This window comes from Coccinella septempunctata, chromosome 3 (genome assembly GCF_907165205.1).
Source record: "Coccinella septempunctata chromosome 3, icCocSept1.1, whole genome shotgun sequence".
NCBI lineage: Eukaryota > Metazoa > Arthropoda > Insecta > Coleoptera > Coccinellidae > Coccinella > Coccinella septempunctata.
In genome coordinates, this window is record NC_058191.1 from 25913912 (window position 1) to 25940543 (window position 26632).

At 33.7% G+C, this 26632-nt stretch overlaps 1 protein-coding gene and 1 long non-coding RNA gene across 2 annotated transcripts; both read right to left on the reverse strand.

Moving 5' to 3' along the window:
- Positions 1–11702: 11702 nt before the first annotated feature.
- Positions 11703–12888, reverse strand: LOC123309357 (helix-loop-helix protein delilah-like). The gene has a single exon (XM_044892439.1). It carries the CDS (start codon positions 12650–12652, stop codon positions 11978–11980), a length of 675 nt encoding a protein of 224 aa, XP_044748374.1. The 5' UTR covers positions 12653–12888; the 3' UTR covers positions 11703–11977.
- Positions 12889–17474: 4586 nt separating this feature from the next.
- On the reverse strand, positions 17475–19773 carry LOC123310203. Its single transcript, XR_006537343.1, has 3 exons — positions 19728–19773; positions 18996–19106; positions 17475–17592 (listed from the first exon to the last, which is right to left on the reverse strand). It is a non-coding gene; the product is annotated as an uncharacterized LOC123310203 (long non-coding RNA).
- Between the last annotated feature and the right edge of the window lie 6859 nt (positions 19774–26632).

A 26632-nucleotide genomic window follows, 5' to 3' on the forward strand; every position in this document is an offset into this window, starting at 1 on the left:
AAACTTTAATGAAACAGATAAATACTCAATCCATTCTCCAAATTTTAAGGAGCGCATATAAAATTTACACTACTGGAAAAATTAAGAAGAAGTAAGAAAAAAATTTCGAATTTTTAGATGATTTTCAACAGGCTATTACTTAGAGGAAAGTCATCGTAGAGTCATTAAAAAAAAATGAAAATTGTAGATTCAAGTGTCTTTTTTTTAGGTCTGAACTTAAAATAAACATTTTTTTTTTCATTTAATCTTGAAAAATCCACTGAAAATAAATTTTTTAAATTTTTTTGTTTTTCTTTCGAGATAACGAAATTCGAAAATTGTCTTCGTCTCAATCACTATATAGAAAATATAGGCTGTTTATCAATTTCGATTGTTTAAAACTTCGATGCGATGATTTTTCGCGGAGATATGGACTTTGAATGGAAAAGAATCATTTCGTGCCCGATAATCAATATCTTAGCAACCAATGATCGCACAGAAGGTTCTGAAAACTAAAATGAATTCTCTACAACAGTAAGCCATTGTTTTTTCCATTCCTGACATGATTCCGAAAGAGCAACAAAAAAAAGTTATTTTGATCGTTATCAAATATATATTCCCAAAATGAAATTTGTAATGAAAAATCAAAATAGAACAATGATAACTAGATGTAAATGTTTTGTTTCTTCTCTGTTTGATTTTTGTAAAAGTAATAAATTGATATCAGTATTGTAATTCTGGGGCAGAATAAATGATGATGATTAGGATGGTGATGATGATGATGATGATGATGATGATGATGCTTTGATTCAAGCTTGCATTACCAATGGACAAAACTTTTGTCAAAAAATAATTTTCTAACAATTTTTTGTTGAAATATTAACCCCAAATGATCAAGCTTTTCCAAAAGCCTTCTGAACCGTCCAAATTTCTCCAATTCTCTACAACGGTTAGCCATCGTTTTTTTGGACATTTTCATCACAAACAGTGTTGAAATTTTCTCAAAAAAAATTTATTTTGACAAATTTTTTTTTAAAGACTTCAGAAAATGTATTGTATGTATGTTTGTGTGTTTGTGATTCTTCAAGAGAAATGAGACAGTTTTGTCAAACTGACTTCGATTTGTTCACGCTTTCGTTTGCTAAACGTGGAAAAATTCATCTTGCTCCAGAGTTAAAAGCTTTACTTTCTGATTCCTCGACATTCGGTTTGTATAAATACACCGACTTACAAACCCCCTAGATCAGCTGATTTCCCCTGCCTCTCCCACTCGGTGCTTACGAAATTACTATATACCTTCTAAATGCCTTCGTTATAACCGAAATTCCCTAGTTAAAACTAGAATCTACTGCTAAGTTTATTCAAATTTCGAAAAAAATTGTTCGATGCAAGGTTGAAACTCAAAAAGGTATATTAGAAGAACTTTTTTGGGCTTGAAAATGCTATAACTTTTATTTCCTTCATATTCATTGAAAAATCTTCGTCACAAATTTTTATCGTTAATTTTTTTGGTATGAAAGAATTACACTAAAGGGACACTGTTCAGCAAAATACAAGAGTATTGCCATGACAACAATATTAATTCAAAGTAATTAAAATTATCAAACGTTGAAACAGGAAGAACGGCTGAGCATAAACTATGAAATCAATATATCAGCAAAAAGCAACTCTTTTAGTAATAAATTTCGAAATTTCATCAAGCCCGGTGCAACCATTCGTTCTTGACGAAATTTTAACTGACAATCTCCCAGAAAAATTATTGTAGATCTAAATGTGATACATATTTTTTTTAGAATAGAATCTTAGTGCTCAAAAGAGCAAATTTTTTAATTGGATAAAGTGGATTCCGACCAGAAAATTGAAGATCATTTTCTGAAAGCTGAGGGTAATATTGCGATGAAATAGGATGGAAAACCATGTTTGAACATTTCCAATATTGATTTTTGTAAAATGTTTCTTTGCAGACAGATAAATCTTTGGAAATTTTATCATATTTGGGGAAGGTATTTCGCAATTATGATTTGAAGTTTTGATAATGAGTTGTAAGATGTAATATGCATTTCAACGAAATTTCAATTGAAATTGTGAAATCTTTCAGTCAAGTTTCTTTTTTCCTTTATGATATCTATGTCTTTTACAGATATAAGACTGGTATCGTATTCATGTAAAATATGAACAAGATTGCGTTTTCAAAATAGCGGAAATGTCGCTAACGATATAACATATCACTGACACCACCTGAATCGACTGTTGTACTTCATTCCAAAGAGGCTCAAAAAACTGACGAGAGTACAAATTTTGACTTGCTTTCTTTCATCAGTTTCGGAATTAATCAAAACTAACTGTATTTGGGCATTTACTGTAACAGTCTGCTTTTCGAAAATTTAGCCTTCTCAGATAACGGTTCATCTGAAGTTTTCGTCGTAGGTCATTGATGTTTATTGAACTTACCTTGAATTGTTTCGAATTTATTTCGGCACACCGTGTATATAGAGTTATAGGATCATAAATGAATAACTGTGCAAAAACTTTTGTGCTTCGGTGGTTTCAACCTTTCTCCATTAAGGTTGTTCTGTAGTTGAACTGTTGACCAAAGAACAACTGATCCAATCACTCCATCTCTCACAAATGGAAAACAAAAATCCTTCACAATAATCATTGTCATAGTGCAACGGCTACCATCAAGATAACCTTTCCGAGGAATTCATTGTTCTGCGCTCTATTAATAACTTCATATCGTAAATATAGAGCATTCCTTAGCCCACCCCAGGGAAGAATAGATCGTGCCAATTTCATCTTCATTAGTATAAATAATTTTCTGTTCACCACCTTCAGGGCTGATCGGAAGATTACAAACACTTAGTACCAGCTACAATTTGTACGAAAAGTACCGTATGCCCCGTTCCGGTAGAAGTGTTCGAGGCGATATCAGATTTGTATTATACGTTATGGCAAAGTATAATATTAGACGTAATGATTAATAATCTTCGGTCGTAGCTGGTGATTTGTCGCTGCGTGCAAGACCACAATTTGTTCTAAGGAAGCACAAGACCTGTTAAATCTATAACTTGAAATGTGCGTGATTGGCCGAAGTTAAATCGCATCATGTAATAATTATATCTACCGATGTATTAACTGACCACCAGGGATTTCAGCGTGGATATGCGTATCTTGAGAGATCGTGGTGTATATCATTTATGTATATGCAAAATGTGATATTCTAATAAGAATCTCATGGAATACTTTGATTGGTTTCAAGACTGCGTGGAATATATAGTTCGAATTTAATACAGAATACAAGTTGATATTCTGAAAATAAGTTTCTAGTCGACCTCAACAAGTGACATTTTACGTACTAATTCCCGAACGAAAGTTTGACTCTTTTTGGTGGCAGGTATTTTTCGTCAGCATCAGATACTTTTCGTCCGTAAACACTTTTCGTCCGCTCTATTTGGAGCATAGAAACAAATATGACAGTGGCCATTGATCAATTTCTCGAGCCAGGATTTGATAAAAACATGAGTGACTGCGACAATAACTGTCACTTACTCTTGTCAAATTAATTCTATAAAAAATCTGATATTTTTTGCGAGTGAGTTAAGAACGTGGTTTGAATATTCATATTCATTATAACGAAGAATCGATAGTGGTAGCGATATGGATATGAATAGCACTCACTTACTTTCATGAAGGTATGTGAAGTCGACGAAAATATGTAATATGCACCTCGGCAAAAAACTGTCCATATTGTTCGCCTGCTTGATAGCCTCGGCTATCAATTTGCAGGCTCGACTGTAATAGACAGTTCCCGATATATAAATAACTATTCTAATCGATTAGTTTCACAACGATTCACTATGCCAATTCAGGGTGTAGTAGAGCGAGAAGACGTGGGAACAGCATTTCAAAACTGGTTCCCATAACCTCTAACCTCCCTCAGCTTAACTACCCTTGATTTAAATAAATAGATCTTTCCTTATACTTTCCTTCTCTAGCTACAGGGTGTCATAGGAAGAAGGTACAAACCTTAACCATAAGGCATAAACTGAGGTTAACAACGTGGACTCATAACAAGAGATTTGAATTGCCTGATAATCTGATGTAGAATAAAATTTCAAAGTTCAGTAAAACTGATCAACAGACAGATTTCAAGATTTGCAGTTGGGTCACCCTTTCCTACAGCATTTGTTCGACATTTGTGCAATTGAAAAAAGCAGGACCGAATTAGGAAGATTTCTGTATTGAATTCGTTTAATTTCTCTGAAAAAGCTGATCACTACTATGGAATTATATCGCATAGAACTCATAGTAACAGGTGAACACCATTTTTGAGCAATTTCTAAACTGAAAATTAATCTACTTTAATTTTTCAATTCATTCACTAATTTATAATGGAATTATCAACATTCTTCACAAATAAATTATTCTTATCCATTGTTACAGTATTGTGAATTCTTCACTCAAAATTACACCAACATTCTGGTTGACTGTTGAAAAAAATTACCTATGTAACAAAAGTTTTTGAACAGTAAACTGAAAATTCGAATGTTGCAATGAATATGTCGATTAAATTTCATTCTAGACATTTGGAATTTGCGAAAGTAATGAATTTTATTTTTGTATAATCTTCCCAAGCTTCGAAAAGCTAACAGATTATGCCATGCCTGAAAAAAGCCACTTCAATTTTCGAAAATTTGACTGATTGTGCCGATACTAAGATATTAAAAAAATGCCTTCGTTGCTACTTTCCATCCAGCACACTGCTATGTATTCCCCCACCTCCATAATATCATTCTACGAGGATATATTGAAAAAATCTTAGCCTAATATAGAACCGAACAAAATTTCAATGTCAAAATATTTTATTACTCAACATATTCTCATCTTAATTTTATACATTTTTTACAGCGAACCTGCAACGTCTCTAAACCTTTCAAAAGAATGTTTTTTATTGCTCTGCAAACCAGACCTCCACAGCTTTTATTACCTCCTTGTTGGAAGAAAATTTACGACCTTTTGAACTTTTTTTCAGTTGAGGAAGAGATGATAGTCCGATGTAGCCAAATCTGGTGAATAAGAGGGGTGTTCTGTGTTCTAGTAATTCAAATCCTAAATCACGAAATCTATGCAGGGGCGTTGTCCTGCGAAAACAAAACACCTTTCGATAGCTTTTCGCGAAGTTTCTCTTTAATTTTTTCCCGTAGAGTGGTAAGTATTGTTGCATAGTAATCTCCGGTTATTGTTTCAACCTTATCCAAAAAATCAATCATGATTACTCCATGGCAATCCTAAAAAACTGAAGCAAGAACTGTTCCAGCAGATTTTTGGACACGAAACTTGTTAGGTCTTGGAGAACCAGAGTGTCGCACTGTCGCCCTTCCATCGATTGTTGCTTTGTTTCTGGATCGTAGAAATGTACCTAAGTCTCATCCATAGTAACAATTTGGTTTAAGAAGTCCTCATCGTTTTCAAATCGAGCACAGATCGAACGCGATGCTTTTACCTCGCACCCTCAAACATTTGGGGATCCATTTTGCAGCAATTGTCATGTCCAAATTGACGTGAACTGTATGATGGACGCATTCGTATGATTCCGTGCTTCAGATATCCGTTTTAGCCGAATTCGACGGTCTGATAAAATCATGTCATGAACTGCATTGATATTTTCGGGGAATGACACAGAAACTGGCCTTCCCGATCGGTCATCATCTTCAATGGAAAATTTACCTCTTTTGGAGCTTGCAGTCCAATTTTTCACGGTCGCATACGAAGGACATTGATCACCAAAGGTATTGAGCATAACTTCGTAAATCTGCTTAACTCTTAATCCTTTTAAATACAGGTACTTGTTGATGGCTCGATACTGCCATTTTTCGATTTTCACAATTTTGGTGGACATCTTCTTTCTTTTAATTTATTGTGTAACTCTGGTTTACTTTTTTGACTTCAAACTTCACACTGGCACTAATAAGTGCGCCACTGCTCTGAATAAATAACGGTTTTAGTATAATATAATAAGTGATATTTTACACAATACCTTCAAAGTGAAACATCAATCAAGCCAGTTTAAAAACTTCTGGCATTTTCCTGCATAATAGTTAATATGAAAGATATGAATTTTCTGTTACATTTTTCTCATTCTGTATGTGAAATATCAACGGACCTGATCTTACACTGGGACAGGATTCATTAGAATCATATCACCTCCAAGTAGTTGTCATACTCACTTTGTGATTCAGATAGAAAAATTATCATATTTTAATCGATAAAGTATCTATGTATGGTTTCAGGAAGGATCAAACTGATGCCATCTTATCCCATTTATAGTTGCTATGGAACCAAAAATCCATCACCTAATAAAATTGGGTGTATATCGCATGCCATTATCCATCATTTGAATATGTGTGGCAACGATTGGAACCAGGTACATTGTTCTCCAATCATTAGATATGGTCTATAAATTCTTCAGCCCACATTGATACGCTATTTAGTTATCCCACTTTATGCGCATATTTATGAAGTATTTATGAGCTATCAAGCGTCCTTCGAAGGACAGTCTCGTATGATATTCGAAAAGAACACTCAGATATTTATCACTAATGAATTATAAACTGCAAGAATAATGAGGTGAACTCTGGGCAGTCATAGATCATTGTAACAGAAGCTTGACGGTGATAATTGTGATTCATAAGGCCTGCTTGATGCCAGAACATTGAACTGTGGCACGCTAGTGGATTGTTTGATGTGTTCAATAGATAAAACAGATCGTTGGGATATCTGGATCACTTTTGTTTTTATTCCTCTCAGCCATAGTTTTCGAAGAAACTCCGAAGCACGTACTATATTCTATCCACCTGATTTTAGAAGCTGTCCCATTTTTTTTAGTTTGAATGGCTCATTCAATGATGGGCAAATATGACAATATAAAGTCAGTAATATGGGTGAAATCTTATTAGCAAATCCTAAAATTTTAATCGTATATTCTGTTTATATCTTATCCTGAATATATTGGAAAGCAACGGTAAGAACTTTGAGCATACAATTTAGAGAAATCTCCCTAAATTCTTCGGTATGAAGCACCTATTTCGAAATAAATTCAGACTATTCTTATTGTTATAAGTTATAGGTAGTCATATTTTTTATTGAAAGCGTTACTTTACTTTTAACGCTTAACTTTTTGGATTTCTTGGAAATGATTTCTTTACGAGGTTGGTTGATGAAATCAATATTCATTTATTTCGAATAATAGAAACACAATTTCGATAAAAAGAAGGTACCTTTATTTAGAAGGGTTAAGAGGTAAGCAAATTTACGAAGATATGCTTTATACTCTTGGTGATCAATATCCTTCTTATGCGACCGTGAAAAATTGGACTGCAAGCTTCAAAAGAGGTCAATTTTCCATTGAAGATGATGACCGATCGGGAAGGCCAGTTTCTGTGTCAGTCCCAGAAAATATCGATGTATTTCATGACATGATCAGACCGTCGAATTGGGATAAAACGGATATCTGAAGCACTGAATATTTTATACGAAAGTGTTCTACATTTAGTTCACGTCAAGTGAGAAAAATTGCTGCAAAATGAATCCCCAAATGTTTGAATGTTGACCAAAAGCGTGCAAGGGTAGAAGCATCGCGTTCGATCTGTGCTCGATTTGAACACGATGTAGACTTTTTAAGCTGAATTGTTACTATGGATGAGACTTGGGTACATTTCTACGATCCAGAAACAAAACAACAATCGATGGAATGGTGACACTCTGGTTCTCCAAGACCTAAGAAGTTTCGTGTCCAAAAATCGGCTGGAAAAGTTCTTGCTTAATTTTTTTTGGATTTCCTAATGGAAATCCAAAACTATTACTAATGTAATCATGATTGATTTTTTGGATAAGGGTAGAACAATAACCTGAGATTACTATTTGACATTACCGTCAACTCTACGGGAAAAAATTAAAGAAAGAAGACGCGGAAAGCTATCCAAAGGTGTTTTGTTTTTGCAGGACAACGCCTCCGCACACAAATCTCATGTTGCCATGCAAAAAATTCGTGATTTAGGGTTCGAATTACTAGAACACCCCCCTTATTCGCCAGATTTGACTCCATCCGACTATCATCTCTTTCCTCAACTGAAAAAAGTTCAAAAGGTCGTAAATTTTCTTCCAACGAGGAGGTAATAAAAGCTGTGGAGGTCTGGTTTGCAGAGCAAGAAGTAACATTTTTTTGAAAGGTCGCTGTTTTAAATGTATTCAATTAAGAGGAGTATATGTTGAGTAATAAAATATTTTGACATTGAAATTTTGTTTGGTTCTATAGTAGGCTAAGAATTTTCTAATATATCCTCGTATCTCTTGTTTGACCAATCACAGCACTATAATTTTCGATTGTTAGTCCAATTATAGCCCGAAAAACTTAAAGAGGAAATTAGGGCATGGATTTCGAAAACCTGATGTCACTTTTTGAGAAAAAAGGAACACAGACAATAACAGGTAATTGCTAAATCTGAGTCGGTATTCTATTACTTCCTCTTAATTCGGAGAATATTTTGGGCCTGTCAAAGTAAATTATTAACTTCTTTATGCACTTTTCCATTCAATAGATACTCGTTTTTCCCGTAATAATTAAAACTCGTAACATAAGTCTGTAAAACTTGATGAGTTATTTTCTAATATTTGTACGACGATAGTAGCAACCAGCTATCGTGCATAATATTCCATAATATTTTTATTTGGTGTCTGTATATAACGACAAGTAAGTCCTCTAACAATAATTATATGATAACGAATGGTATCTTGCAGTAATAAATATTAACTTGTAAAAATGAATATCCTGCATCAAATTGAAAATATTCAAAATTATAAGCTTAGAAACATTTACCTTCAATAATATTCTTCAATGTTATTCTATCTGTCGGACGTATCCTGTAATTTAACCGCAAAAATTATTTTCCAATCCTCTTCCATGAAATGACCGGTATTGCTGGAGAAATATAAGCTGCCCAAGCTGCAAAGAAGATACCTATAGGCTGAATATGAAGTTGTTCTTGTAATATTACCGCGAACTCAGGTATTAATATTACTTAATGACATTTACTCACATCCAGAAAGTCCGACTTTTACATTAATTTATGGTTTGAAGTCGCTGTTACGTAATACATTGAAATTTTGTTGAAGTGAATTTATGAAATAACTGCATTCCTAACTGTCGCTTATGTATGCCATTTTGGTTCAATATTTCTTTCAGCACAGGCCTGTGCTAATAAAGTGATACACCATTTACGTCTGGCGATATATATTTCTAACTGTTCTCCAACCAGTTCAATCTATAAACATAATGCGAACACGTTACATAGAACATCTACCCAATTACTTCAGAATATCTTTGAGAAATTGCTATGTCAATTTATTGAAAACGATGCGACATCTAATACTAGAAGCGGAGTATCAGATTTATGGAATTGATAGGAGAATCAATTGAATATATCAATTGAATATAAACTAAATAAGCAATTGTTGTGAAATTACCAGAAGAATTATTTTTCATTTCGCAATCTGTCGAAATTGCCTCATTTCAAAGAAAAACATATCCTCAAACTTAATTTGATGCATCAAAAAATGAAATAACACATAAATTGTTCCCTGTTCACTGATCCTTACGAAGTGAAACACACTTTATTCACATAAGAAATCTATTTTTGATTTTTAAAAATTTTTAACATTAAATTGAACCCATATGTGTACCTATAGAAGCCCTCTAATGGAGATAATTTTCTACAGTTCTCTATAGGTTCTCTAATTCATTCTTCAATTAATCTTCTACGTCTTCATGCACTACAGAGACATGGTAATTTACCTTTTCCCAGGTAAATTAAAAAGTCAGTTCTGAACTTCACACGACTGACTCTTCATTATTTTGTTTTCGGTATTCAAATTTTCTGTCGAGCTGCAGTTTGAGCCTGAGCGTTATCTTGGTGCAAAATGATTAATCCTTTTGGACGTTTCTCGTGAAACCTTTGAAGATCATCAGGCAAACAAATTGTACGATTTTGCATCTATCTTTCGGTGCTACAGTGAAAACATGCTTAGTTATTTCGAAAGAAAGTTTTACCATATTCTCATTGTTGCTTTTTTTCATGATCATGGTTCAATTAGATAATTCGCTGTTGAAACGATCTTGTATTAAGTCTTCACCATCTCGCACGGCAATTTCATTTCATTTCGTTTTTATGGAAAGTTATAAAAGCATAATGACAAACCTAAACGCGATATACAGGATGACCTAGGCTAAGCCGACATACGTTTATCACGATCGGTTTGTCAGGAAAAAATAAGATTAATTATTCCCACAATCATACGTCCTAACTTGATTCGTTTTTAAGATACCGGGTGCAAATGTAACAAGAAAGAAGAGATTTTAATGAATCGCTCATTTTGATTTCTTTAGATGAAACTTGGCATGTTTATTTAGGAAATCTTCAATACCGGATTATTTTTAATATTCTGTGTATCACATTTGTGTGGTGTCTCTCAAGTTAGTCCATTTGACATTAGGATAAATTATTGTGATTTACTAATCCTTTTATGTGTCCATTCATGGTCTTCGATTAGGTAAGCAGTTTAATATGCATTGACACCCTATATCTCGAAAACGAAGCAAGTTAGGACACATTATTCAACAAGCAAGCAAGAATTATATTTTCATACTTCTGAAGCTCTATACATTGGAAGTAATAATACTGGTCTACGATAAAAAACTTTTTTTTTTTGCAACTGAAATACTTTACTCAAATTCGGGGGGAATGATTTCGCCATTTTCACTATTTTCCAGGGGATTAGTAAGAAAAGCCTTCCAATAGCGATCATTTTCTAAATGACATACAGAAAAATACCCAACATTAAAACACCGGGTGGTTTGAAACGAAAAGATAATCCAGAAACTGGAGATAGTACACGAAATTATATTTATAACTACTACGCCATACTTATGAAGAATATAATATGGTGATAGTAAACATTATTATTCCACGGAAGCCCACTTGTTATAAAAAACTCTCAATAAATAGAGGAAAATTGTCAAATGTAGCGAGAACGGATTGGAAATATGATTTTGAGCAAGACTTATATCTGCTTTTTGAGTATGTCTATTTAGATTTGTTCCATTTTCGAAGAAGAAGAATACGATGTATTTCATTCATGTAAAAAGCTATACACCTAAAACGACCTATGAGCAGTTATACATTCCGATTTCTCACCAGAAAACACCAGGCTCTCAATTTTCGTGTTGCTACTGTCAAAATTATCCTGTAATTATAGAAATTTTTCAATTTTCGTTAAAAAACTTTCATAACTATATCTCTTGAACTAGAAACATTTGTATGATGCTTGTTTACTTGAACCGTCATATAAATAATTTTCCCCAGTTTCTCTTTTTTTCGAATCACCCTATATCTGCAATAATTTCAGGTATTACAAATGAAAATATGAATTATTATAATAATCGAATAATTCCGTAGGTGATGAAATTTTCAGAAAAAATCATTGTAATAATGAATAACTGAATTCTCCTGAGATATGATTTTGAATATTTCATTTTAGGAAACTACTGAAATAAGCGATTTGAGCTTGTAAAGCAGGAAAAATTAAGCTATTAGAAATGATTTAAACTTATTTCTCGACAATCGTATTTGACTTGAAGAATAGAAGGAATCATTAAAATCAAACAAATATTAAATAATAAAATATATTCAATATAATAACACTTTTTACCTTTCACATAGGAACAGACTTTTCTTCGAAAAATCTTAAATAGAATAGTACACATTTCCGCATATCGGCTAAAATTTAAACAGTCTCTTCTTTAATACACTTTCGAAGCAAAATGCCACTCTCGTCATAAAAAAATCGAATATAAAAATAAATATATACACTCTGTAAAATTTTCATAAATAATAATAAGGCACGTGAACAGGACGGTTTCTGTATTTACAGTCTTCAAGTTTAGTTAACTGAAACCCGACAAAAGGGGGTCGAATTGTCTCAAGTGGTGTGAAAAATCAGGCGATAAGGGAGAGGAAAAATCCACCGATGTGAGGGAGTCGTCTGGGAAGTCCAGCGTGAAGTCTGCGTGTGTCAATGAATGGTCTGAGAAATCACTGTCGAGAGGAAGCGATTCGCCATCGGATTCCAACCAGGAATAGTCCAAATCGCTGGAGCAAGGCAGGGAATCTGGATTGTCGGACTCTTGATTGAGAACGGAGCTAAGGGTTGAGATATATTTCATCGCCAAGCGAAGTGTCATGATTTTGGTCAGTTTCTCATTGGTCTGATGACTGACTGACATTTGCGGCACGACTTTCCTCAGCGTCTCGAAGGCCTGGTTGATTTCCCTCATTCTGCTCCGCTCTCTTGCATTAGCCGTTTTTCTGCGATATTTGCTGAGGGGTGCAGGTTTCTGTTTGGGCCTCGGAGTCTTAGATTTGCTCGATTTCGTGGGTATTGTAACGATTTCGTCGGAGTCCTCGTCAGTGTGTCTTTTCTTCGCCGATCTAGGCCTGAGGGAGTATTTTTCACCGCGCTCCGACTTTTTCTCACTCGAATCACTAGAATTGTTGTTCGAATCTGTCGTGAAGTCCGACAGGAGACCAAGTCTTTCGGATAACTGCTCGAACTCAATCATCGTCACTCGGGACTTTATTACGTGAGGAAACGGCACTATGGACGTGTCGTGCTTGGGATGCTGAACGCTGGACCGTTCGACGGACACTGTGGATCAGAGGTTTGTAGGTAGGGTTTATCTGTTCTCCCACTATCGCGGAGTTTTCCTCCGCATCTTCGTTATCCCACCGAGGTTCACCTATGTACGCGTGATTAACACTTGGGCCAGGTACCACCTATTCGAATTCGAAACTTCTTCACGGATAGATTTGGATTATTCTGTTGCCCATTGGGTATGGCCGGATTCGGTAATTCGGGAGGTCAGCTAACTCGTTCCGGGAGAAATGAAGAGTGATAAACCGTTCCGAAAGTTTTTAACGACGAATTCATAAATGATAGCAGAACGGCACCGGCAGGACAGCCCAGAAATTGTTTTTAGAAATAGCGTAAGGTTAACCTAATCGCTAATTCAATGTCTAATGACATAACGGCTTATATTTTCAAAGTGAACACAAATCCGATGCCATTTCGTCCGGAAAAACTGAAATGCATTTTAAATTTGTGATTCACTCATTTGTATTCAATTCGCTATCACTGTTCATAAACGATATCCTCGACATTTCGATTCGGTGTTGGCAGATAATAAGAACCTTTTTTTTTCTCTGCAGGAGGTTCTTGATAATCTGTATCTGTAATACCCTTTTTTCATGCGGCATACTTTCAAGGTAGTGAGCAGGGAAATATGTAGGGAAATAGCCAACTCGAGTGTTAAACAAGTCAGTTCCATTGCCAGTTCTTCTGTCACTGCTGCATGCTCCCTTCGGCAAAAATACTTTAGAGGGAAGTAATGGCAAGTTTTCATCCCCGCGAGATTCAAGAGCTTGATGTTTGATTTTCATGACCTTAGCCTTACATCTTTTTGCATCTGTCATACTCCTCTTCAATGGAACATTCACTTAGCCCAGATATCGAAAGGATTAAACTCTTTTGGAGCCCTTTTCCGGTTTTCGGGGTGGTGGTCTGGTCCGGGCTGCTCCACGGCTTTCAGATGTTGATCGGGTTCTGTTTCCTTCTCGTCTCCATGGTGTCCGTTATATTCCTGATCTCCCCGCCCTTCCTGTCGAAGTGAATATTGTATTATTTTTATCATTAACGATCATTAAATTGAATTCAGTGTTGCTCACAGGATAGTAGGAATGTGGATGGTCAAAAAACTAATGCCGACGTTGAGAACAGCTCTGTTAGGGGACGCAATAGACCTTAAGGTCGCAGTGAACTGTAACCCCTTCTCACTATAAAGATTTGATTACTGATCCTTCAAAAAAAGTTCTTGGCTTTGATCTTCCAAGAAAAATTTGGTGTACAGGGTGGGCAAAATTCGTTGTCTACTGAAGGGATCTCGAGAACTATAGCAGCTAGAAGAAAACGGACGACACATTCTCGAGCTCTTTTTTCTTGACTAATCCAAAACTGAAAACAGATCCAGCCTAACGTTCATAGATTTTGAGTTATGGACGAAAATTGAGAAATTGTCATTTCCAATGAAGCTGAATAACTCGTTTATTTGAACTCGTATTCGAAATCCGTTGTTACATTCTACAGGCACTTTTTTATGAGGAATTCGAATATGATATTGCAAAATTTTTTGATCCAGTCATTTTCTAGATACGACAGGGATTTCTGATTTTTCAAATGTAAACTATAGTTGAAAGTCCTTTCATTCTGCTGCAATTTTTTTGCTGATTTCAAAAATGTATCATATGTCACTATTCACATGAATATAACATAAGAAAAAAATTCAATACTTTTTCCTGCTTTTCGATTCACTGTTGAATTTTTAGTAGGCTAGCGTAGCCATAGCGTCCGGTGAAAATGCATTATGTTTTGTGAACTCCACATAATCCTATGTGAACTCATCCTTGTGTGATAGGAATCACAGAATGTCGAATAATTATTTCTTTTATATATCGAGATCGATATCCTTTAAAAGAGAGTAAAAGACTTTCGTCTGATAATTAAAGAAGAAAATTTATTCAATTATCGTTTTTCAATTCATGAAAGAAACTTAAAGAGTCAGTAATATAAATGAAATACGAAAGCTATCTATAATTATGATTTTTACAAGAGTAAGATGATGAAAAATAGGTACGTCTGTCCACGGTAGTATTCGAATTGAGTACCATCGTAAGATAAGCATGCCAAACATCGCGAGAACAAACGATGGCAAATTAATCATCGAAATATTTATTCAGCAATCCGTGATTCCAATCATAGAGGCTCAGGTTCACAAAATATAATGCATATTCAACGGTTGCTATGGTTACGCCAGCCTACTAAAAATTCAACAGCGAATCGAAAAGCAGGAAAAAGTATTGAACTTTTTTTCTTATGTTATATTCATGTGAATAGCGACATATGATACATTTTTGAAATCAGCAAAAAAATTGCAGCAGAATGAGATAACTTTCAACTATAGTTTACATTTGAAAAATCGGAAATCCCTGTCGTATCTCGAAAATGACTGGATGGAAAAATTTAATGATATCATATTCGAATTCTTCATAAAAAAGTGCCTGTAGAATGTAACAACGGATTTCGAATACGAGTTCAAATAAACGAGTTATTCAGCTTCATTGGAAATGACAATTTCTCAATTTTCGTCCATAACTCAAAATCTATGAACGTTAGGCTGGATCTGTTTTCAGTTTTGGATTAGTCAAAAAAAAAAGAGCTCGAGAATGTGTCGTCCGTTTTCTTCTAGCTGCTATAGTTCTCGAGATCCCCTCAGTAGACAACGAATTTTGCCCACCCTGTACACTAAATCGACTGAGGACTGGCCATGGTCGGTGTAATAGCATGCTCTCTAGGTGGAATGCTGTTGATAGTCCAAGATGTGAGTGTGGTGCAGAAGAAGAAACTATAGAACACTTGGTGAAGAGTTGTAGAATATATCATTTTCAGGGTGGTTTCGAAGGTATTCATTCGGTGACCGATTCTTTTTTGAGATGGGTTACAAATTTCAAAATTATTTAAAGAGTAATATAAAATTCAATACAACCTTCTCGTTTTTTTTCTTTCTTTTTGTTTTCAGATTATTCTTCGTCAACCATCATAGTAGAAAGAATGGGAGGAAGTTTTTGGATTTTGTCATATGAAGAAGATGTCCTTCAATATAAAAATTTCAGCTTATTCTTTACACAAATACATCATCATTACACTTATACGGGTAAACAGAGAGTTTTTTCTGAGGTTTTTATATCTGTTTTTTCATGTATCATACGAAGATATGTATGGTACCCCGTTGACATTTTTCCTCTGCTTACACTGAGATCTGGAACGAGAAACAGGTTTTCAGGATCTGTCTCTTGTTGCCATTTCTTTACACCCGCTCCATTGTTTTTCAGATTGTAAAAGTTTGTAACACTCTTTTTCAAAAGAATATATATATATACTATAGTGGGTAGCCCACCCCAGACGCGGCGCTCATTTTGAGGTAGTAAATAAGGATATTTTGAAAATATTTTCTTGTGGTATGTGTAGGGTGTTCAAAAGCACAATTTTGAATTATGGTCATATATGCAAGGTCTTCGAAAACAAAGATATAGACCAAAGTTACACTGTTTCAAATGTAACACTCTGTATTTGAACTCAAAAATGGAATGGCACGCTCAAATTATGATGATTTTCTTCAGATCACTTTAACCCTTAGAAGAACCATTTACGAAATAATGGCGAAAATAGTTTACTAGTTTTGAATAAAAAATCGAAAATTGCTCAGAAACTATCAGGTTTAGATGTAGGAAAATTTTATGAAGATAATTTCGAAATTATTTTTCACATCAACGAAATATAGAAATACCGGGTGTGCCATTTGAAATAAGAAAGTTTTCGACGATTTTTTGTAGTTGATGTTTGAGAATTACTTATGATCACTCTGTATATTCCAGAGTTGATATATTCTTATATGTGTTGAAGTAGCCAACTTGTCTACTCGAAAAAATTATATCTGTATCGCTGGCTAGTTTCTTCATTAATTGCCATTTGAAAAAACTCTATATTTTCGATTTTTCGCCATTAAATCGTTACCCACATAGCATGGGATATTTGTCAAATATTTATGAAATATTTGTACGCAAGGTTTTGAATATTTAAGAAATCTTTCGTTGAAATATTCATGAAATAAAGTTATGTCCGACTTTTTCTCACATTGAAATATTTCATGAAATATTTCATATAGATTTTTGAAATATTTTCTACAACGTCATGTGAAATCTCTTCTAAAGATCATAGTTATATTACATGGAATATTTACGCAAGATTTCTTCTAATTGAAGAAAATTTTTCCTGAAATCTTCAGAAGAGGTTTTCGAAATCTTCCAACGAGGGGGTCTGAAATGTTACGAAATATATTTCTGCGATGTTTGTGTAAAGTTGCTGGAATCTTTCTAGAAATATTTTTGGAAGTTTTATATGCAATAATAGGAAATATTTCCATAAAAATTTAGGAAATTTTTTTAATTATATTCCAGCGTTATCTGACTTTAAAGATTTCTGCAATATGCAAAAAAATATCTTGCGAAGTCTCTGAACAATATTTCGCCAGGGTAGCTGAATAACTTCATAAAATACATGTTCCTGAAGAATTGAGCAATACTTTGAACATATATCTTCAAAGTAATACCAAATTTTTGAGGATTTGTATTTCATAAAGTCCCTTGCTGAATATTGTTCAAAGATCTCGCAAGATATTTTTTGAGGAACATTATATTTATATGTATAAGGTTTTCCTGAAAGAGTATAACAAGGTTATATTTGTATTGAATAGATCAAAATCAGTTAAAAAAATTTATTCATTGTTCATTAACTACATTAAAATATGTATCAATATACACGAATTCTTTATCTTCGTCATCAGGATCTGCAGATAATTGAAACGGATATTGTCGTTGGCTACTGGCAATCCTGGAATAAATATATTTTTAGATTTTTCAGAAACAGAAAGTTCCATTTTTTGTGAATTTAGGGTCATGAAAGTTCTTCTATGAATAATTGGGGTAATTATGGCAAAATTGGAGGAAAAGTAATTAATATGTACTTTTCAGAAAATTGATTGAGCAGCAGTAAATACGGAGTCTTTATGAAAGATTGTTGCATAGCATTTGGCTTCGAATGATGCTCCTTACTAAAGGGTTTTGAACTGAATAACATCATAGAATTTCGAAATTGACGCCAACTGGTGTAAAAATTATTTATAAACAACCTGTCAGTACTAGATGATACTACATTGGTGGTATGGAATATTTATAGTACTGAAAAGATGACTGAAATGTTTTCTTCAACTTGTCAAATTCCTGATCGGTGTGATTTTGGTATTAGAACAAATAGATGTTAACAGAAGATTTCATAGTGCAAGTGTGTAACTTTGAACAAATTCAGTAAATCGAAGGCAGTTTTTGTTGTTGTAAATATGCCAGAACAGAGCGATCGGTAGTTTAAGTTGCGCTATTTTTCATTCAGAAAAATGTTGTAGAGCGTGACCTTAATTTCAGACATGACGTCAGTGATGATTTTTTCAAAGGACAATTCTAATTTTTTTATGATTTCTCTTATGTTACACATACGCACACAAATATAAAGTTTTTATTTCATATTCTTTTGTTCGATTTTTCAACAAACGTCGTGACCCACAGAACGACAAACTAATGAATATCCTCGTTAATCTTCGCTGCTACTCTCAACTTTTTATTTGACAGAAAACGATTATCAAGAACCTCGTGTCATTCAATTTTTGAAATAACCGAGTTATTTTTTCTAGTTGAATCAGATTCCCTCGTTTTCGAATTATTCGATGTTTGTTGAATATCTTTCCAACGACAAGAAATAAGACTTTAATATTTGGTACATACTCAAGTGTAACTTGATAAAACATTCAGAAATGGAGAGGATAACAACTATGTGAAAAATGTACATTGATTTCGGAAATCAAGATGATTTCGATCTTCAAAAGTACATCGATTTCGAAAGTGGTTACCCCCTCGGAAAAAATTGAAAAAATTTCGATAAATGTATCAAATTACAGTATAATATTCCTTCACTCAAGAAAGCCCCATTTAAAAATACTAATCAACCTGTGCTAGTATATTTAGAAAAAAACTGCCCTTTTCACAGAATTTGTTTGAAGTTAAATTCTCACACTCTATAAAGTGAAGTCATTATTTAAAGAACAATAAAAGCCCTAAAAAATTCACTTCACGAGAACAATTTTAGAGCAGATTCTATTTCGACAGCACAAAATTCATTCTATTCTGAGGGTGAACTGAAGAAAAGCAAAAAATCTCAGGATATGAAAAAATTATAAAACTCACTTTTTATTCCGTCCACCATCTGAAGTCATCAAACCATATCCGTATGGGTAACACTTTGTATTATTTCGGCATCTGTCGCTTCTTCATATTTTGTCCTTTCACCAAAAGCTACTGCAAAACATTCACAGTATGAAGTATGATACAACTTTAATCAAAAGTTTACTTTAGCGCCCACCTTGGATTTTTGTCTTCAATTTCAATGAATTCGAATGTTAGCCTTAAGATAACTCGATGACTTAACGTTTTCAGTTAGTTTATTCCGAAAAATGTGGGAAATTTTTCATTTTTCGATGAAAATATAAATAATGGTTTTGTGGTTAGGTTAGGTTATTTTAGGTTGGGACAGTGAAAAATCATATTTGTACATGAAAATACCATTTTAAGATATTAATTAAACGCATAAACGATTGCACTTAGTTATTTAACCGCTAAACAGGGAAAATGTTACAATTCGACTAATTTATACCGAATATTCGCATATTTCATAAGAACTTCAAAAAAATCATATCTCCCAAACTACAAGTCTCCTAAAGTTGAGACATGTACCAATCGATTTTTTATACAATGCTTTATCTAAGAAAAAATCGACGACAAAATCGGAGGTGGGCACTAATCTAAACTTATACCAAATGAACATATACAAATATTTCGGTAACATTATGGCACAAATGGATAGATTTAATAACACCTGTAAGTAGATGGAAAACGTTAAAGAGGAAATAAGTTACTTACCAAGAATCAAGTGGTAATCAAACTGGAATTTATTTCGTTCCATATCAACACACACGTTAGTCTCACACAAACACACAAAACGATCGAGACAACGCGCAAACGACAAAATCAAAATGGCACCAACGAATGCTTCCTTGTTCGGCTTGCGCTTCTTCGAATGAAACCCAAATCTCACGTACTGCCGTTTCTCCGGTTTCTCGTTTCTGCAGCTGCTCAGCTGGCTGGAGTGGTTAGTGATCAGCGTTGCCAGTTCCAGAAATTTTATTCCCCAGTATACGGTATCCAGAGTAAAGTAAATTTTTACAATGTTGAATTACCTAGATTGATTAGATGGATTTTTATTTTTATCAAGCCTTGAGAAGAACGGATAGAGAATATCGACTTCTGAAAGTAGTAATTGTTAAGTTCATTTGTATCCAAGGAATAAAATAAATAAAGTCAGTTCCTAAAGACAATATGATTAAAAATAATTCATCTACTTCACAAATTATTTATTACTTATAATGATTGAATGCCGATTATACAGTTACAGATAAAAGCTTAATCGAACGTTGAACCCAATTCAAAATTCAACTGACTGCCACTGACAATGACAAAATAGAACTGAACAACAGTTCAGTAATTTTGGACACAAAATTACAATGGATTCAACTTTGAACTCGATTGTAAAGTATAAAACCGTGGCTTAGAGTAATTGAAGATAGTGTAATTTATGAAATAAAACAGATTTCTGGACATCGGAAAATAAATCTTAGGAAAATTTCTCCAACCTGGCATCGCTGCTGATTTTATCGCGGGGGACTGGGAATGCCGCGTCGACGCACACTAGTCTAGTCGAGAGAAGAGCGCGTTATTTGAAAGTTAACTAGGATACGACGAAAATTTAAAGCTGCATTTAATATACATAAAGGGGTAGTAGGTGAATGTAATTGAGTATCTCCGAAGTAATTCAAGGGATGAAATGAAATAAAAATTAATGCTACTCTATGCAATATAGTTTCAATAGAATATCTATAGACAAAATTATAAATTGTTGAAGAAACAAGGTATAGACTATACAGTCAAATTTATTCATACAGATATATATTTTGTTGTTGTTATTAGCTCTTTCGACGTACTATAATGACTACCTAGTGCGAAAAGAATAATAGCATATAAACAATTTTTTCTTCACACGTTAAAAAGACAGTAACTTTTGACAAGAGGGATGCTAACGACAAAACATTAAATAAAAGGTCAGTAGAATATTTCACGGATATAACCCGAAATATTCCGCACAAAAATCCGGAGATGTGTTGAAATATTCCTGCAGTATTTCTTATATATTTATTTAAATATATGAATTCTTTTATGAAAACGTTTCGGTGAAATTAAAATATCATTATCTTTCAAAAATATTTCCTGAAATATTAACAATTTATTTGGGCTTCCTCTTCATCTTTCAGAAATATTGCAAAGAAATATTCTGGGGCGATTTCTGAAATATTTATTGTAGCATTACTTGAAACGTTAATGAAATGTTCTGTTGCATTATAGGTAAAGAGCATTCAGTAAGATTTCGGGAATGAAAATTGATATAATTTTTACACTTTCAGCTTTTCATCGAAAATATTCCACTGAAATATTACTTTAAGGTTTTTTTCAATGTATTATGTAGACGAATTAGAAATATTTAGTTTGTATTCCTGCAAATATTTTTTGAAATATTTAAGAAATATTTCTCACATATATTCTGATTCCTATGGATATTTATTTTCCTGAAATATTGCAAAATCTGTCATTAAAATTTCGTAGAATATTTCATGAAATATTGATGAATCTTATGAAGTCATATTTCATGAAACATTTATTACATATCATGGAAATATTCTGCCAATCTTGCGGAAATTTTCTTGCCGTAAATATTCTCGAAACCTTTCATAAATATTTCAATGAAATCTTTCTCGAGAATATTTTGAAATTTTTCACTGCAATATTCCATGCTATGTGGGTAAGGGTGCTTCTGAGCTATAAAGTAATCTGAAGAAAATCATCATAACTTGAGCTTTCCATTCCCTTTTTGAGTTCAAATATAGGGTGTTACATTTAAAAAATTTAATAAGGATAAGTGTAATATTTCTCTATTTTCGAACACCCTGTATATATGACAATATATACACCCTACACACACCACCAGAAAAGAATTTCAAAATATCTTCATTTACTCCCTCAAAACGAGCCACCATTCTATATAATTCCAACGTTTCGTGAATATATTTTCACTTCTTCAGGGCTACAAAAGGATTGATTTCAGAGATTAGATGTGTTTTCTTGCGAAACAATACCGGCTAAATTAGCCTTTTGGGCAACTTTAAACAATAAACACAAGATAAAAAAAAACGACTATACCAACATGGGGAAACATTTGAATCTATCATTTACATTTTTCATATTAAATTCATTCATTTATTTCCTGAAAAAATTAGATTAGAATGTTGTAGTTATTGAACCCAACAAAAATAGGGTTAATATTGATCAACTGATGATAGATACTTCACTATTGCGAAGTCACACGCAAATTCATATTTTAATACACTTCTTCCAAATTGAAGTGGATTACTTTTTGCACTTCTATCAAATTTTCAGTATTGCTGTACATACAATGTGGAGGGGCATATGTTAGAGTGTTTACACTCAAAATAGGACACTTAATGGATCAAGCAATGAATTACAAGAAACTTTGTTTCTGTAGGTGTAGGATATTGCATTTTTTGGTCCGTATATGCAATAGTGCACAGATCGAATTAATGTGCAAATTATTCAAAACTATACCTAACAGATACGAAAAATACAATGATCCTCTTCGCTCTATAGTGGCAGCTTTGTTTGTGGAGAACAATGGAATTGTTCAAGCATTCGTACAATATTTTCTGTAATTTTTTTCCAATATATTATTGTACTATTCCTTTGGCAGTTCTCAGTAATTCTTTTCGAAATTTTCTACGCTCACACTGAGGCCTTTTCATGAAAATAAAAAAATTTCAGCTCTTTACTTCAATAATAGTAATAATAATCATTTATTCATTTTGGTAAGTCACCACAGAAATAAAAGATACAACAAATCAACAAAATACACCAATAAAAGCAAACTGCCTGATCCGAGTATTTTGTGATTTTTTTGTAGACAGATAGCTGAATCTCTAAAAATAGTATTAAAATAGCTAGATCTGGAATCTTTCTTGGTTTCCCACATCACCTTAAGGGGAAGTAATACCTCAAGAATCTCCATTCAAAATGGCATTCACTAGTTCCCAATTTACGCCCTCAATTTCTTACGTAAAGCCATGATTTTTTTTTAAATTGAAGTTAAAGGACGTCTTGAGGTCACCCCTTCCTTTTTTTTTTTCAATTCAGTTACTTTTTTGTGAGAAAAAAAACTTGAACTTTAGTGTCGATAAAACTTGTTTTCACAATCATCTTTCGACGGTTTTTCGACATATTTCGATAAAAATAACGACGGGGTGACATCGGCGATTCAATTCTTCATAATAATGCAAAGGTATTCATAGCGATATATGCCAAAATTACGCTGAAATTCAGGAATAACTGAAAATTATTCAATATTCCTACTATTACCTCTCACCTGGTAATTTCTACTTTTCAACTGACTCAGTACGTAATTCAGGCTATTGCTCAAAGATGTGACACATTTTCTTATTTGGTGTAGCATCCGTAAAGCAACCAATGTCGATCGTCTTGATCTCAAATTGTATGTACTACTTCACCTTAAGGTACCTAAGTTGGAATATTTTTTCGGAGTTCGTCAAAATGAAAGCAATTTAAGTCATCCCCAATTCTTCCATTTCTATTGCCATCCTTCAACAATGGTGGATTTGCGAATAGCTTCACTTCCATCTTGAATTGATAACAAAGGGGACTTACAACAAAGGTTGCTATTAAATAATAATATGTATTTTCCCCATTCAGTTTATATGAATTAGTCGAATTTCAAAAGAGCTCCCATATATCGATGTTAGCAGAATAGAAGCTTCCCGAACATTGCCCCCATTTGAATCCTTTCCAATATACATATAAACTGAACGCAACAGAAACAATCGGGATTAAACGAGAAAAAAAAAATGAGTTCAGCTGATGCTTCACAGTGGATTTTAGAGGTTGATTGTTTTTCGTAATGGTAGCAGGAATGTTGCTCCATTTGCATACAATATAAACTCTTAACCAACAATTTTCAATGAGTCCGTTTATATTGTATAAGTGCGTCCTCAGATGTACCGCTTGCGAAAAGAGCGGAAAGCCTGGACAATTAATTCTGTTGAAGGGTTTAAGGAAATCCAGTCGAATTGAATTCAAAATCAGGCTACTTTCGTCTTCGCAGATGTCGTAGCGCCTGCAGTATTAGTTAACAATGTTCTCGAGTATAGATACTACAATAAATCAACTGAAAATCTTAAGAAATTCGACGATGAGGATGAATAAATTTTCTAGATGATTCGTAAACATAAGGATGGCAAAAATACTTCCGCTTGGCCGTTCAGTTTTTCTAGAAAAAGTGGAAAAAGGCAATTTTTAGTTGACTCCTAGTATCTAGTACTTAACAGTACTAAAAGGCAATTAGCAAGGAGTGATTCATCATCAAGTGGAGCTTGAGACGAGATTTACTCGTTTAAATGAGTACAAGTATACCCCTATATCTAATATGTATATAAAATTCTCGTGTCACAGTTTTCGTTGCCATACTCCTACGAAACGGCTTGACCGATTTTGATGAAATTTTTTGTGCTTATCCTGTATCTATGAGAATCGGCCAACATCTATTTTTCATCCCCCTAAATGTTAGGGGTAGTCCACCCCTAAATTTGTTTTTCATTTTTTAGACAAAATTTTTAATTTCTATTTTTTTATGATACAACATGGAAATTATTTATATGGCAAAACAACGTTTGCCGGGTCAGCTAGTTATTTATAAGAATTGATATGGAATTTATCAAAATTCAATCAGTATGTTTATACATTACATTACACTAGATGTATTACATTACATTAGATGTGGTGAACATCTACATACTCAACAAATTTTCCGCATCTATCAAAAATATACCTATACTCCATTCACTTTTATTTTAGCAGTCGGTTGGCCATGGAAATTTGACACATTTCACTCTGTATAGTACGAAAATGTGGGGTTATGACGCTTGTCAAAACATTTTTTGGTTTTGAATCAACGCTATGTTGCCCGTTCTACGTAAAAGTTTCGGTTATTACGTATTTTATCACAATGTCGAATCTCTTCTGAAAATATGTGACGGACATAATTGAAGTTTGAACAAACTGATTGAAGGCATACCAAATCCAGTAATTTGCATAGAAAATGCAAGAGATCAGTATAATATAATATGCACTAGCTTGAGGAGAGTTTGTTCGTTATCTTCTTTGGCTGAAGTTTGAATACGTTACATCAGGTGTAGATTTCAAAAATATTAACCCGAAGATGAAATGCATATGATGCAGTGGTTGAGAATGAATATCTGCCAAAGGAATGAACAGATAATTACAAGAATGTTAAATTCTACAACAAATTTCATCTTGCATCAATATAAGTAAAATTAATTAAAGGAAGTTTCAATCAAGATGAACTTCACCTTTGAACAAAAATTTCATATGAATAAACAATTAGCAGGACAACTGGTGTGTATTTGTGGCTGTTCATCTTAATGCATTGATATAATAATAATAGGTATTTATTTGTACCTTAAGACATTTACACTGTATAGGACAAGTCGAATGAAAAATAGAAGAATCAATTTTTGGGAAAGTTCCCAAAAATTAATTCGAATTGATTCGAAATAGAATAAGTATTCTACGATGACATTCATCGAAAATCCTGTAGTAAACTTTTCGCATTAATTTACTCAAACATAAAATTCTCAAATGCCACCACTTTTTTAGATCTCCCAATAAAAGGAAATTCTTTGTCATCCTCTTCATTTACAATCTCTCTGATTGTGGAAATATTCAGCTGAAATATAAGTCGTTTAGATTCAGATGAAAAATTATATAAATTCTCTTACATTGAACATGTTCGCTACCATCTGACGTATTGTTGATTTTAGAATATCAGGGTAACTATTTGAATGAGCGGACCTGAAATCTAAATAGCACTTCCTGAAACCCTGTCTTCTCTTTTTTTCAATCACTTTTGGCCTTTTCGTAATAAAAATTGATATTAGTTGTGGCAACGACGTTATGACATTAACGACATTTCATGAGTGCCAACCTTACTCCGTTCCAGTTACAAAAAAAAATTATTTCTTGGCCAACCGACTGCTAAAATAAATGTGAATGCAGTATAGTAAAAATGTCGATTATGAAAGAAAAATATCGTGATATAGTGCTTAGGGCAATTTGTTACCCGAAAGTTCCTCCACAACGTGATGTCATTTATCACGTTCGTCTACCTCGAAAGACACCTGTCATAATATACCAGCGTAAACCATTAGCGCCTTTGACCTCTAGTCGAGCTGTCTGACAAGCGACGAGAGATGGAGACACCGCAGTATTTATTATGACGGTAGCTATGGTAAACCTATATCTTTCAGTTGAGTCGGATGCCGCTCCCAGCGGGGTTCCCCAGCTCACTCTATAATAATTGTCCATTTATGTTCTTCATTCTGTGCATAGTTGACCCGGGATCAAGGGTAGGTCATATGATTTATTATGGGCATCCCTTTTTGGGTAGGATATTCAAAGTGTTGCCGACCGAGTTATAGATCATAATCATGAATCATGTGATATCTAATTGAAAAGAAAACACAACTTTTTATCTAATAAGAAACAGGGTTTTCACTAATTGTCTCGTTTGTATATCCTACCTAACACTGGCCAGTGGCCACAGACCTGAAGGTAGG